The following is a 16,756-nucleotide window of genomic DNA, read 5'->3' as shown; positions in this document are numbered from 1 at the left end:
ATAAAGTGAAATACAAAGCTGACGAAACCCTAGACAAGTATAAAGCTCGTCTTATTGCTCGAGGGTTCTCACAGAAGGAAGGCATTGACTATGAGGAGACCTTTGCTCCTACAGCCAAGATGAGTACCACATGACTTGTCCTTGCCTTAGTAGCTTAGTTCAATTAGAAAGTTCATCAGATGGATGTAAAGAGTGCTTTCCTAAATGGTGACTTACAGGAAGAAGTCTACATGATGCAGCCTCCAGGATTCAAGGTTGCCGGTCAGGAACAGAAAGTGTGTAGATCAGTTAAAGCACTCTATGGATTGAAACAAGCTCCTCGGGCTTGGTACATGAAAATTGATCAGTACCTGACAAATCATGGCTTTTAGCGGAGCCCATCTGATACAAACCTGCATATCCAACATACTGGTGATGATATTTTGTTTGTGGTTGTCTATGTGGATGACGTTATCATTATTGGCAGCTCTGCACATTTGATCCATGGGATCAAACAAGACTTATGCAACACCTTTGATATGACAGACTTGGGACTTCTTCATTACTGTCTAGGGGTTGAAGTCTGGCAGATTGAGAACAACATCTTTCTCTCGCAGTCCAATTATGCCAAAAATCTTTTGGACAGGTTCAGAATGCAGCATTGCAAACCAGCCATGACTCCTATGGAACCAGGGCTCAAACTTTCAGCTCTGTCATCCTCCCCCCTTGTGGATGAAACTTTATTCAGGCAATTAGTGGGCAGCCTCATCTACCTTACTGCCACTAGACCTTACATCAGTTTTGCAATGAGCTACATTTCCCACTTCATGTCAGCTCCTAAGGCTGATCATTGGATAGCAGCAAAGCGTGTGGTACGTTATGTGCGTGGCACTCCTGATTATGGACTTCTATACACTCGAAGTTCCGATCCTATACTCAGTGGTTACACAGATTCTGACTGGGCCGATTCGGTTGATGACTGTAAATCTACAGCTGGGTACGTGTTTAGTCTAGGATCCGGTGCTGTCACCTGGACTAGTAAGAAGCAGCAGGCAGTGGCTCTCTCCTCAACAGAAGCAGAGTATCGGGGAGCAGTTAAGGCATCTTGTGAGGCAGTTTGGCTTCGACGTATGCTTGCGGATATGCATGTTTCCCAGACAGGTCCTACTCCCTTGTTCTGTGATAATCAGGGAGTGCTCAAACTTGCCAAGAATCCAGTCTTTCATGAACGAACAAAGCATGTGGAAACCCATTGCCACTACATTCGCCAGCTTGTTGAAGACAGATCCATTCAGTTGCGATATGTTCCTACAACGGAGCAGCCCGCAAACATCTTCACCAAGCCTCTTGGTCCTGATAAGTTTGTGAAATTCAGAGGGTCTATCGGTGTTGTAAATAGATTGAGCATTAAGGGAGGGTATTAGAATAATGCTATTTAGTGATTAATGCTCATTCTTATTAGCTGTTGCTATTTTTATCATTTTAGGAGTTTCTTAGATGAAACTGGTTGTTTCTATTTCCTAATAGAAACTTGATGTTTCTATTACTGTAAATATCTCTGTATTACTTATTGAGCTTCATTTGCTCATGAATATCAATTCAATTCATTCATTGATTAATCTGTATATGTGTTAGGACTGCATTTGTGTTTATCTTCAGTATTTATATTTATAAATAATTTGTTAATGAAAATAACAAGTAGGAGAAAATAAACCAGATAATGCAGTAGGGATTTCTGACGTGTCAAACTTAGAAATTTCAACATGCAATGCTCATGTTTTCCTTTTGAGAGCAAGTCAGCCATGACTTCTTCTTGACTGTGTTTTTTGGTTGGGAAGAGTGTTCAGCCTTGACTGTATGCCTTTGATTGTGCTCTATGTCTGCATAAGCCGTCCCATGAATGGATTTCTAGTATGTATGCCTTTGAAGGTCCTCTGCTATGGTTGAAGTGGGTTCTCTGAAATGGTTTCCAGAGTGGTTGTCGGATTGCTTTTGTACATTCATTGGTAGATGAAATGTCATTTATCCGTAAACATAATGCCTTTGTTTGCCATCTCTGGTCTAAAATGGATCTGAATAACTCCAAACATAGAGAAAAGGAAAATTCTTGCAAAAGTGTGTAGTCAATGGTCACCTTGAATGCCAAAAGCCAAAGGATACAAGAAGATGAAACAAATCATTTGATGGTTGCCATTTTAAGTCAGCTCTATAATAGAGGATGCTTGTTTGATATAATAGAGATGGAAAAATTGAATCTTGGGAAAAAAAAATTGGGGCCTGCCCATGGCGAACAAAGATTGTCTCCCAGCCAAAGACTCCAGGCCATTGCCTGCAAAATATTGCCAGTGAGTAAGAATATATGAAATATCTGATGGAGAGTGTATATCCTCAAGCATGAATATAAGCCATCAAATGCTGGTTTTCCAAGTTGGGTCTCTAGGGTGAATTCTGTTGTTTATGGTACATTTAATTGCTGTGAGAACACACACAGTACCAATCACATGAATGCTGCCTTAAATGTTGCCATTATTGTAAGATACCAAACTGTAGCACTGCTAGTTTTTTCTTAAAAATTTCGGAGTTTTTGTTTGAGTTTTCAGTGATGAATTTCTTCAAACATGTTACCTACACTCTGCTGTAGGTGTTCACTGTAATTTTTATTTGTAGGATAATACATTTAATGCTTCATATGTACCAACAACTCCAAAATAACAGACATACATCTCTTATATCAATTCAGAAAGTAAGACATTAATGATACATAACAACATAACCCATAAAATAAATGTTCTCCTTTAAATCTGAATACGCTGAACAAATAAGAAGCATAGGACCTGATTTTTAGTGGCAGCGATTTAGTAAATGTACAGACTTCAATAACGGTTCCTTTGAAGCATTGTTCCAGCAGCAGTTTAAAGTGTACATTGTCCAATGAATTAATATGCAGGTCCACACTTAGTGATAGCCTTGGAATCCCATGCAAAACTAGTATTTGGGGTAGCACACAGCCCAGAATGAATCTACAGCAATGAAAAAGTGTTTAGTAGTGACTTGTCACCCATTACTGTAACCTTCAGAATCCATGACCAGCAAGAAAATAAAGACTCAGGCTAAGTTGAATAATATATTCAGGCTCACGCTCAGCTAGGAAAGGATATAACTTGACTGTAACTGTGTTTGAGCTCCTCGAAATACCATGCACAACCCAGCCACTAACACTCTGCCCAGAAAGCAAGATAATCTTGTCCAACGGCAAGAAGGATGAGTGACTCCCACTAAATACTTGAGATTCTCTTTAATGTGAAACTTGGACCACTGTAAAAAGAGGAAATTGTGCCATTAGTGACCAGAACTCTCATTGTCTCTTTTTCACAACAATACAGCCTCTATTCTCAAGATTCGATCAGCAGAATGGTATGCTCTCTCCCCAGCAATGAATTACTTCAACCTTAGCTTGGGCCTTTGGCTCCTACACATTCAATTTCAATCTGAAAGATGGTAAATGAAGAACAATAAATCAGAGATTCAACTGATAACACCTCTTCTGGGCAAAATCTCTGGAAAATCTTTTTCTCCTTTGTATTCCGATGGTGAAATCTGAGTGATTTCACTCACAAATCCCAAACTAAGGTTTTTCGTTGCAACACCAAAGTCTTGTATGGCAGCTTGGGTTCCAAACCCTCAGCTTCTCCTTCAAACTCTCTCCAAGAGCTCTTTCTCCAAACTCACACACAATGCACAAATGAATTAGAGTCTCCTCAATTCCCTTCTTTAATGAGTTTAGGATTGTCTTTTCTTCTCCGCCTTCCCTTTTATCTTTTCATCTTCACCTTCCCTTTTCTCTCTTTATTTTTTTTTCTTTTTATTAAATTCACTTTTATAAAGTCACTTTATGATACTCTACTTTATAAGGTTAAAGTGACATCCATCTTGCGTAAGAAATATCATCCTTTCTCCTTCTTTAATAAAGTCTCCTTAGGCAAATTTAAGTCCCCTTATTAATTATTTCACTGCTTTAGCCTACGGGAAGCACTTTAGGTTAGCAGACTCTGTCATAAGCTTCCTATGGGGATGGGGACATTACAATTATTTCCCTCAGTGTTGGGATTGATTCCATATTTAATTGAATCAATGCTTTTGAAGCTACAATGCTTATTTCAATTGCTCTGTTCACTGGTTAGTCAATTGGTACTTTCACTGATGATTTGCTTGGGTTGTTCAATTAATATTGTGCCCATATGGCTCCCTTTGCATTTGCCTAATCCATTGATTTGTTGGAGTGCTGCTGTATGGCTCCTTGAACATGTTGATGGTTGACTTGCAACACTCTTATTAATGCATTGGAGCCTAGGAATGGTAGTTACATCCATGGCATCATTGATTGTGTAAGCCATTGGTATTGATCCTTTCTGTAGCCATGCAATGTCGTCTGTGTATTTACTAATTACATACAACGAAACTCATTTAAATAAACCAAATTCATATATTTAGCTAATGACTCATGGATGTGTGAATAATAGCTTGAGGAGATGCTTTTTTTCACGGGAACTGGTAGATTTGTATTGATTTAGCAAAATTGCATCCAGATGCATACTACCGAAGTGGGCTGTGTTTGAAAGGGGCCATACCTAGACATTAGGTTCTGAGATTCTATCTAACCGTTTTGGGAGTGGTAGACTGTGAAATCCAGCTAAATGTCTTGTAGTATAGAGCCAGAACATTAACTGAAAACATGTGGAGCTAGGAGAGCTAGTGAGTTCAGGTTGAGTGGAGGAACCTTCTGGAACAGCTGCGTTGAGGGTTGGGAGGACAACATTCACTTTAGTCGGAGAAGAAAGCCTGAATTGGCAGAGGATTGACATCCCACAGAGGCCTGTTGTCCCTCAACGCTAATATCTGAGAGCATACCATGGACGCCATAATCATGTCCTGGATTTGCTGAATAAACCCGTTTGCTGAATCAAGATTTCCATTATTGTACCCGGCTGATTTTCCAAGTTGACAAAGTTAATATGCATGGATTGAGAAGAGGAGTGGATGCCCACAATTTCGTCCTCCAACTGAGCAAGAGCAGACTTGACTGCAAGTAGGCTTTGCAGATCCGTCCTGATGCTGCAAATTGAACGGGGCCAATTTCATTGAGAGAGGTAAACAGGAAATCTAGATGGCACTGGAAGGTGGGCATGCAAGGGTGGTGACCGAGGAGAATGCTGATAATACATAGACATCGAGAATGATATCTAGTGTGCATAATTGCCTTTACCACGCTGGATGAGGGCCACAGAGGAGCATGACTAATTCGCCAGATGACTATTTCCATCACAGCATGGAAGATCCCACCCCAGTTCGCTGAGCAGCATGAGAGGAGTTTATTGCAATGAACACAAAATAATGAGGGCGTGAGGGGGGTGACAGAGGTGACATCTTATGCATGGGTTCAAATTCAAAATGTTTCTTGACAGACACATCTTTCATGAGAGGTTTTGAAGGCTCATCGTGGGATTGGGATAAAGCTTTGTTGTGCATTGACAACTTGGACCCTCATGTTTTTTAACCAGTGTTATCAGAATCGGACCAGACTGGACTGAACGGGCCGATTTGACGGTTTTTTAGGGAAAACCGGTTCAAGCTGGTGTCATGGATTAGAAAAGGTCAGTTTGGTACCAAACTGGCCAGTTTTGTACAATGCTATCAAGGACCCTTCTACTTAAATTTTTAGCATTACCATTAATTGAGTCTGCATGTTTGAGAGTGGTTCTGACCTCATTGGATTTCATATGGAGAAAGTAGAATTTTAGATCCCACTGAAAATCCAACAGACTTAACTGTTTTTAGGATTTCATGAATGGGGGGGATTGCAACGTTTCCATTGGATTTTGTCATGTATGAGGGTATGGAACTAGCATTTAATCAAGAGTGCCAGGCCCTCTATGTACCTTGATGTTAGTGGCATTGATTGTTGATCCCCTCTATCAGGACTCTAGTAAAAATGTACCTATCACTCAAACAAAATCTTAACCCGACATGCTAGAATTTTTCTATCTTATTTTGTTTCTCAGAGGCTGATGGACATTGATGATGAATATCCCAATATAGGCAATGATTTTTTATGATATGTAGGTTTTTTTTGTGGCATAATTCTTTTTGGATGCTAGAGACCATCTAGAGCTTGTTTGTTGATGTATTTTCGGTTTAGAGATGGATTTAACTCGGTGTTATTTTGCTTATGTGCACCCCTCCTGTTGATTTTTCAACTGCAATAGATACAAGCACTAATTTCTAAAATACTGATAATTACTTCTAACGATGTAAATATTCTTTTAGCACTTTCAATTTATCATTAAGCAATTACACTTCAGAAATTCCACCATAAATGCACAAGGATAGTATAGATCACAATGCAAAAGAGAACACAAGATTTACCGTGGGAAAACCCACTTGGGGGAAAACCCCAACCACCTTTTCTTTAGAGAAATTCTTTTGTTCAACAAGAGAGACCTAATTCTGCTAGTCAATATGATGGTCAAACTGAGCTTCAGTGCTATGGTCAAACTTGGTCAACCAGCCCTCTTGTCGAGTCAATCTTCTACCCAATAACCTTGGCCCTCTTTGATCTGATTAGGCCAAATTTCAGCCATGCTGCCCAGAAATTGTTGCCTAGAAGTTCGACCTGCTGCCCAGAATATGCCCAAAAAGTCACGTGTGAAGTCAAGGAGAGAGAGAAATGCTAGAGATGAATTCATCCTTCTTCGTCCTACTTCAACTTTCTTCTCCTTCGCTTGGATGCCCAAAATATATCTTGTTATGAGAGAGATTGAATGGTGCCTTGTGGAGGAGGTCGAGTGCCTTATATATAGTGTTCTACCTGTCTGAATGGGTGTCTTTTCACTGGGGCCGACTTAACTTGAAGGGGGCCGTCTTGACAAGTTTGGAGCCAAAAATTCAAAATTCAAAATTTTCTCTTTTGAAACCGACATGAAGAACATGTCTTACATTAATCTTTTCAAGGGCCAATTAAATAAAGTGACATGAATAATATCTCTTACATTTTCATTATATATTTCAAGGGCTAAAATATAAATTATGAAGACCGACCATAGCTACGAAATTCAACACTTCCATGCTGTATAAATGAGAACTTTTGGTTATTTGTGTATAAATGGTTTGGATTCATATAGATGTGTATGAATATATATGTTTTTCTTTAAAATTTGAATATTTTGTGTGTTTTTAGTTGACTGATATTTTGCTCCAAACTTTTACTGGTTCTGACCGGTTCCTGTTTTGGGGGGTTTACCAGTTTGTTCAGTGGTTCGATTCTGATAACATTGTTTCTAAACATGCCTATTTGCTTGAAGATCCACTAGAGAGTTGATGATCATCGGAGTGTAGATAAAAGCTAACTTGGGTAAGAGTGGGAGGAAATGTCAAATGCAAATGAAAATAGAATTCCGAGTGGAATTGGTGGGACTATTGTCTAGGCATAGTTGTCAAATGGTGTTTTTGGAGTCACTCTCAATTTTCAGATTTTGCACAGTGAGAGGAAGCCAGTGCAATGCCAATGAGAGCATAGTTCTCAACTTGATTGTTGGAAGTGATGCCCGAGTTTGATGAATATGAGATTTCTTTGTTTCCTTCGAGGTTGTAGATGAGCCCCCTTGCGCATGCCGTCCCTAATTTGAGGAGATGTTAATTCAGCAATGGATTGGAATATTTTAATACACATGGTGCTTGGAATTCTGTTGCAACATATGAATCTATGAATGTTTAATTTTCCATGGGTAGTTTGAGCTTGGAACATTGAGTGTCTTGCTATTTTAATACAAGAGTTTAATTTGTATCCTTGGTTGAGTGTCAGTGTTGGCAGTATCAATAGACAAACGAAGCTCAAACACCAACAGAACAAGGATACCCATTCATGCAGAGGAAAAAAGCTTGATCTCAGATCGAGATTAATTGCAGAGAAACAATTATTATAATTCTGTAGAGGATCTGTGCTGATGAGGCAGATATGCTATAGCCCTACTGTTTACAGGTCCTTCCTTTGGTATTATAATATATAAGTTATAATTAAATATAATTGAAACTTAGACCATATATATATATATATTAGATTTAAGTTATATGTACTATAATATAAACTGATATATTTAATAATTTGATTTATATATCTATACAATCAACTAATTATAGTTGAACTTTAATATTTTCTTTGCCCAAGGAAAATCTTATGGGAAAACTCTAGGGCACTTCCTTTCATTTTGCTGGTGGTACAAATTGCAAACTCATTGGTGTTGATTATGGCACATATTCCGATAGGGAGATCAAGTAAGGCACACAACAGAGGCAATTAGCTCAGGGAATCGACCTCGAGACCTCTGGGATGAAAGCTCAAAGCACTCAACCACTTGGGTAACACAACAAGCTAAATTTTGGTATTTGTATTAGTTTATAGAAGTTATATTATATAAGAAAGAACTATATAGTTTAAAATTAATTTATGTAATGTATTTAATTAAAAATACTTATATCAATTTATTCTTTTGAACTAGCATCAAAGGCTAGGTCAATTAGTTGAACCATCTTCCCAAGACATCTTACTAATATTGTTAGGCACTCGAGACCTCTGGCATGAAAGCTCAAAGCACTCAACCACTTCAGGTAACCGAACAAGCTAAATTTTAGTATTTTTATTGGTTTATAGAAGTTATATTATATAAGAAAGAACTGTATAATTTAAAATTAATTTATGTAATGTATTTAATGGAAACTAGCATCAAAGGCTAGGTCAATTAGTTGAACCATCTGCCCAAGACATGCTACTAACATTGTTAGGCATTTGGCTAGTTTGAGGACAGCAGATGTCTGGCTTGAATCTTCCTGGGTTAGCTACACTAGTTTGTGTTGATAAGTTTTTTGGGGATGCTGTCTATGAATGCGTGGAAGCATTATCTTTGTTTCCCTAGAATGTTTCCTTCGGAAAAAAGAAATGTTTAGACTTAATGGTGAATTATATCGAATTTTTTGGCTGAATGTTTTTTTTTTTTTTTTTTGAATAATTTTTTTATTTTTATTTTTTATATTTATGTGGAATTTTATTTTTGTCAAAGCCGAACACAAACACAGACTCAAAAATGGCAATATAGAAGTAAGTCAATGGGACACAACCCCCTAAAGATGATGGTGTCATTCCCATGGAACTAGTGACAACCTAAGAAGTCACATGACATGAGGACATGGGACCCAGAGGACACAAAAATGCAAGTATTCGACACATGACACAGTGACTCCCCGGAACATGACACAGAGAACACGTTATACATTTTATATCAAATAATATAAAAATGTAGTGAATTGCACCGAAAATATGAGATATATAAAACATTTACATGATGATGGTACAAATTCAATCACACAACTAATGCATATGACCAAAATAGCATTGAGTGCAATCCATCTCTGAACCAAAAATACATCAACAAATAGGCCAATTGGCCTCTATGGTCCAAAAAGAATCATGTTAAAACAAATAACTAGTACTACATATCATCAATATTGCCCTCAAAGCATTAAAATAAGATAGAAAAAACTTAATATGTAAAATCGAGATTTTGTTGGAGTGATGGCTACATTTTTACTAGGGTCATGACAAAGGAGTTCAACAAGCAATGCCACCAACATCGAGGTACATAGAGGGCTTGGTCCTCTCAATTAATGCTAGTTCCATACCCTCATACATGACACGCCAACAGAAACATTGTAATCCCCCCAATCTTGAAGACTGTTAATTTAAGGATTTAACTTGGAATCATTTCTAACATTGTTTAATTGCCCTTAGTTGCACTCCAAAACCTTTGAGAGCTCCAAACCTGTGACTGAATTACGCGAGAATGAGGCAGTAAATCTATTTTAGGTTTTTTTTTTTTTTGTTTTTTTTGGTTTCTCTTCTTTTAACTAGATACATGTCCAAATTTTGGGACAGTAGTAGGACTCGTGTATAACACCAGTCAAACTCGTGTCCTATGAACATGACATGAGTCAAATTCGTGTTGGACACGTGTTACCTATGCGTCATGTTTGACATGTGAAATACGGGACACAAGGGGGGGGGGAGGTGGGAGCACTTGTCTTGTGACTTAGGTGACAACAAATATTCATGGCAAAAGAAGAGGAGAGAACACCACCTCCAAGAAAACAATAGGATGTGGTCATCTCCCCTAATGACTCACGGAGTTTCCTTACATACCAGAATCACATAACACTCTCATGTAGTCTCTTGGGAATCATCCTCCTTTATAAGTTGATTGGGCATTTGCAGTCCAGAGGCATTTTATGTAAACTCAAAGTCTCTCTCTTAAAATGTGTGGTGTAGTATTATGATTTATCCAACTAGTTCTCTTATTGATGCTGCTTTATCACATTAAATTTCTTTTCTCTCAAGAGTTTTGTTGTTTTACTTTTTCTCTTATTACTGAAATATTTCCTGTTTTCAATTTCTCCTCTTTCTTTAAATTCACTATCTTTGATTTATGGCTTTGATTAGATTAGGATGTGCATATTTTGATTCTTTTATGACATTTTTCTTCATGTCTTTGCTCTTGGCTTGATACCATGGAATACATAATATGTTTTGACAAGTTATTTTGTTTTTAATGTTTGATGGTATGTTTTCCATCTGAACAAATTAGCTTAGGAAATGAAATTATAGAAATATGAAACAGAGAAAAATGAAGTGAAAAAATATTTTATTGTTTAGATCAAATATTTTATTCTTTTGAAAGGTACTTCTGCTATCTATCTACCAGGTTTAGGAAAATTTTCTTAATATTTCTTTTACACTATTACCAGGCTTTGGATTGGAATGAACATGAAACAACAGATGAGCAAGAGGGTGGTGATTTGGGTGCTAATATTGTTGTTGACACAAGCATTGAGGGAGAACAAAAGAAAATGGAAACTAGTCCTAATGGCACAGAGGAGAATGACTGGGATAAACTTTTGCGCAGAAGGTAAGGTCTTAAAATAAATCAAGGGTTACATATTGAAGAGGTTTAAATCAATTTTAGTTTGACTGTCTGATTTAACTATCATGATCATAGTTTTGTATCTCCAGCATGTATGAGATATCTAAATTCTGCTCACTTTCTAGGCAGCTATTTTAGTCTTTTTGCTGAATGTTAAGTTCTCTTCGAGGACTAGAAATGCCATCCCTTGTTTCATAGGTATAAAATGACCTTGACATGTTTTCAAGATATTTCAAAACATACAATTTATTGCTTTAGTTTGTTACAATGCTAAAATATTTGTATAAGGGCTATGGATACAATAACAAGAGCTTCCCGAGAAAGAATGTTGTTTATATTAGTTTTCCCGATTTACAATTATGATATATACATTCTATGCATAATCCCACTATAGGATCAAAATGGCCGTGACATGTTTTTAAGATATTTCAAAACATCGCAATTTCATTGCCTTCTTTTGTTATAAATGCTAAAGGTTTAGGATGCAAATATTGGGGATAGGAAGGTGTATGGATACAACAATGACTTCAGAAGAATAAATATTATTCTTTGGCCTAGTTGTGTGAAGCTCACAAGTTAAAATTTGTAATAAAAGGAAGAAACAAAGTTTGAAAATTTATATCAAATTTCATGATTTACAAACATGATATATGCATGCTATGCAAAATTTCAAGATTATAAAGTTCATGAAGATGTAATGTTTAAACATAAAAATTGTGGTAGTTAGAGATATGGTTGGTTTTGAATATGTGGACTTTTGCTTTAGCTTTGATTTAGTCTTTTAATTGTAACTATTGGGATATGGAGGAGGCATTTCTTGCATAGTTCCACATTTGGGTTTATGAGCTACCACAAGCTGTTTGTCCCACACATATCTCTAGATTGAAGTGTAGTTCACTGTTTCCATCGAAAATTCATATACATATTTGAACAAAGATAGTCTAATGTGTTAATTGTATCCGCTAAAGAGTTGAAAAAATTAAGGGTAAGAAACATTCAATCATTGAGTATTGTTCAAAAACAACATATAAATGAGAATGCAAGCAGGTCATGTCATTTGGATTAAATCATCAACATCCAGTCCTATCATCCAAGGTTGAAATAAGTTGGTAATGAATGCTGTTGGGGTGGTATGTTGTTGGATCTGTGTAGTCATTTAGTGGACTTAATGAATGTGGTGTTGGTCTTGAGATGAATTTAGGGTGGAATCCCATATGCCTTGAAAGAAGAATGCAATGAGATAGATACAAGATATTGGGGTAGTAGCTTTGTTGAGGAGGTTCCTCATATGCTAATTCAAGTCTATAATGAAAAGGGCTACATGTCCCTATTCCTTAAAATGTACTAGTGTTGTTCTAAAGAGCATTGAGTCTATGGATAGATGGTAGTATCTACCACATTTCTTATGATAAATGGAGCATCGAAAGATCAAATGTTTATTTGTCTTAGGTTCCACATGGTAATGTAATGTTCCCATTTTCAATTTCTTCTATAGTACAACTAGGATGGATTTCCATGATATGTGATGGCTAGGCCACAGGAGCAGAATTACATCATCAAGGGTCCCAAAGGGGTTTTGAGGAGTTTTATGGGATCCAACGACGTTCGCTTGACGTATTCCATCATCAAGGTCAATTCTGCACAATTTGCTTTTGGTTTCGTTGCATTTCGATAATTCCCGTAAAACCGGGTTATTATTGAGCCTGACTTAATTAATTACGCTTAATATGGCATTCTAGAAGGAATATTTGATGGAACACCTTAGTTTAATAGCTTGTGTGAAAATTTCATCTATTGCAGTAACTAGAAATTATTCTCCTAATTGTTAATTTAATTTTAACAATTTATTTGCTATGACAAATGCTGAAAAAGTCACACTACAACCTTCAAAAATAAAATACTGCTGAAGTAATAACATTGGAAACTGAGAAAATACTAGCACACCCACGCAGTAAAAATGACACCGTTATTTTTGGAAAAATGTCCCTAGAAAAACCCAACTTGGAAAAACCGGTGCAACAACTGAGGGTTTTATTATTATGCAGCAACCAAATCTGAGTACAATAGAGAAAAATACTAGAAAAAATCTAGTGAGGAAATTTGCTCACTTCAAAGGCAAATCCGGCACTGAAGACTGGCCTCTGAAACCCTCTACGAATTACCCTGCATCACCCTTTGCGTGGGCTTTGCGCAGGATTTAATTCATATGCCCTGGATCTCAATTTGAGGTGCTTCCTCTGTTTGCCACTGACTCTAGAAATGCTTCTCTCGGTCTCTGCAAAATTCTTCTGCCACCGGAACATTGAAATGAATTTGCAAATCGAACTGCTTTTAGAGGCTACTGCACAGTGCCTGCATCAACCTCACTGTGGCTTTTCTGCCTCTCTGCAAATGCACTCACTAGACGTAGAAATATTCCTCCAACGTCCTGTCCCTGTGCTCCCTGTAGCTCAAACTCTTTGACAACTAACTGTTACTACTCTGGAAAATCGAATTCTCCAAGTGACTTTGGTGCATTCTCCATCACCATATCGATCCCTTCTTATATCTCTCTGTTGGGACTCCAACGACCAAGATTAAATTTGAATCGATGGTTCAGATCATTTCTGGATCGATCTGTGTGAGTTTCTAGAGAATTCTCACCTTGACTTAATTAATTCTGATATATTAACTAGTTTTCCTAAGTTTAGACCTAAGAAACATTAAAATAATTGGTTAATAATCTAATTAAGTCATCTCTTGGTGGAATTTCTAGAAACGATTTCTGGATTTTGGAGATCTCATGTATTCTAGCCTCTCCACCAAATTTCATGGCTAGAACACATTTGATGTTATAGAAACTAACAACTTGTTGGAAACGAAATGAGAAGATTTACAGGATGGGATGATGAGAATTGACTTTGGCAGACAGAGAAAGTATGGTGGGCGATTTACGTTTTTCCTGGATTAAAAGTGACTTTAATTAGTCACTTAATTCAATAAAAGAAGGGGAAAATGATAAATTGAAGGAAAAAGGCCAAAAGTGACTTAAGTAAAATAAAATAAAACTAAAAAGTCACTTAGTTGAAGTCAAGGTGGAGCTTTTAGAATAATATTAAAATAATCAAAATAAAATACTTATAGAAGATTAGAGATCTATCTATCTAGTCTTCAAAAGGATGAGGAGGAGATCATTTGGGACATCTTGGTTTGGTTGTTCATTTGTTATAGTGAGGTTTGGAGAATGGAGTTCCCGGCATCAGCAAGCCTCAGGATGAAAACCCTTGGATTTCCATTAACTAGTGCTTCATTTCTTCCGCTGAACTCGACTTTATTTATATGATATATGCAATTACAACAAAAATAGCTGAGATGGAACAAGAAGAAATGAAGCACTAGTTGAGGATATTGGAGTGAGGATCATTTAGATCCTCAACTAGTGCTTCATTTCTTCTTGTTCTATCTCCTCAACTAGTGCTTCATTTCTTCTTTTTCTATCTCAGCTATTTTTGTTGTAATTGCATATATCATATAATTAAAGTTGAGTTTCCAACATTTGATCCGTTTCACTAAATTTGATGTGTTTCTTTTTCTGATTGCTTCTGCAATTTTGTGAAAATTGTTGTTGTAAATTTTCAAAATTAAAAGAATTGAAAATAAACAATTTTTTTTTTTATAATATCCCAGCATCGTTAGAAATTTTCTTATTTGGGATATTACAGTGGTCTCAGAGCTGGTTTTCCTGCCAGCCTGTGGGTTTCTTAGTTGTAGATTCTTTTGTGGATTATTCTTGGAGGTGTCAAAGAGAAATTAGTTTTGGTGATTCTCACAAACACCCTAGCTAAAGTCTTGTCAATTTCAGCGGTTCCTTATAGCCACCCTAGTTGGCTATTATTGTATTGCAGGCATTCTTCAACACAATTCTTCATTTGCAGGAGGAAAAATTCATTTTATTCTCAAGGGGCCAAGTTTTTCCTAGAGAAGGGATGAATTATTTCTTGTTGCAGAGGCCAAGAATCCTCATTATTGGCTAGGGCTGAGGGTATTTCTCAAGCCAATAATCTTCTATCTGTACCCAGGTCGAACTTAGTGTTGCCTGGCATTTTTGGAGACAAATTTTTGGGTTGTGCATATCAGACTTGGGCTGAGCTTGTGCTGCTATCATTCCTAAAGGAAGCTATTCTATCTTGTTCTTAATTATAACAACTTTCCAATCCAAATAATAAAGTGATGATTTGCCTCTCGCTTGTATTGCTGTTCCAAGTATTTTACTTGTTATGCCAAGTGTTTGATGAAAGCATTGTACATTATCTGTTTGTTAAAAAGTATCAAAGAAAAAGCTTGAGATTTGTGAAAGAAATTTGCACATTTGTGATTGAATTTACTTGTCTTGGGGGGAGCTGATATCCAGACTTATTAAAGGACAAGATACTCAGTGCTTAGCAGGCCAGGGCTCTGTTATATTATCTCATTGAAGGCTGAACCTCCTCATATCACAAGCCCAAATTCTACTGTTGGAGGCTATTCACTGTGCCGGTATTATATTGGAGACTAAGTTATTTGCAGTCCCCAGGTTCATATATACTTCTCTTTCTAATTCTGTCCTTGCAACAATTTTGTCAGTCCTTATAAATCTGTCCTCAATTTGTCCGAAGAAAAGCTTGCAATCAAACTGTCTGAAGAAAGTCTTGTTTGCCAAGTGTTTGTCAAAAGTCGTCTAAGGAAATCATTGGACTGTATTAGCATATGCTGTAGCAGAAGTTTGCCTTGCTGATCTTCAATATCCAGAAATGGATAAGTCAGGTTCAATGTGATATATTGTCCATTTTGAATCCAGTGTTTACTGTTTGCTATTAAGTTGTTTGAAGAAATGGCTATTCATGAAGTATTTGAAGAAGTTTGTCAAGCATATTTAATCATCATAGAAGCTAAGAACATATTTTATGGAAGTCCGAATCTACTGTAGCATACGGAGTTTATACAATTTTATCAGCAGGCCGAAACCCTTACTTGGAGGCTGAATTACACCTTATTTCATTTGCTAGGTTTCTCTTCTATGAGGGCAGAAATTTTGTAGCTAAATTTGGAGATTGGATTCAGTCATTGGAAGAGACCAAGAGTTGTTACATTTGGAAACTGATTTGCCTCATTTCGGAGGCCACTTAGTACTCAAAATTTTTGGAGGCCAAGGCTTCTATCTCAAGAAGACGAATTATGTCATGTTCCCATTTTTATTTTTCTCTATAGTACAGCCAGGATGGGTTTCCAGGGTATGTGATGGCCAGGCTGCGGGAGCAGGATTACATCATTAGGGGTCAAGGAGGTGTTTTGTGGAGTTTTTATAGGGTTTGATGCCATTCGCTTGCCAGATCCCATCATTTGCACAACTTGCCTTGTGTTCCGTTGCATTCTGACAACTTTCATAAAATGGGATTGTTACTGGGCTTGACTCAATTAATTACGCTTGAGGTGCCATTTTGGAAGGAATATTTGATGGAATACCTCAATGTAATGGCTTGTTGGAATAAGAAAGAGAAGATCTACAGGATGGGATGATGAGAAGAAACTTCCAGTGGCTAGATGAAGCATGGTGAGCGATTTACCATTTTCCTACATTAAACGTGATTTTAATTAGTCACTTAATTAAATAAAAGGAGGGGAAATAATTAATTGAAGGAAAAATGGCAAAAAATTACTTACTGAAATAAAATATAATTAAAAGTCACTTAGATGGAGTCAAAAAGGGAGCTTCTAGAATAATATTAAAATAATCA

The 16,756-nt window shown here is 37.0% G+C and overlaps 1 protein-coding gene across 3 annotated transcripts in view; it reads left to right on the top strand.

Moving 5' to 3' along the window:
• Window positions 1-16,756, top strand: part of CHR4 (chromatin remodeling 4) — a 349,593-nt gene that overhangs the window by 242,426 nt on the left and 90,411 nt on the right. For all 3 annotated transcript variants that reach the window (XM_089377269.1, XM_089377268.1, XM_089377270.1), the window contains one exon: window positions 10,828-10,988. In XM_089377269.1, coding sequence (XP_089233395.1) covers window positions 10,828-10,988 — 161 coding nt within the window. The remainder of the gene's footprint in view (window positions 1-10,827; window positions 10,989-16,756) is intronic.

Source organism: Pinus tabuliformis, chromosome J (assembly GCF_031772625.1).
Source record: "Pinus tabuliformis cultivar Carrire ecotype Pingquan chromosome J, CPIR1, whole genome shotgun sequence".
Lineage (NCBI taxonomy): Eukaryota > Viridiplantae > Streptophyta > Pinopsida > Pinales > Pinaceae > Pinus > Pinus tabuliformis.
Note: the sequence above shows the minus strand (reverse complement) of the source record. Positions and strands in the feature narration are given on the sequence as shown.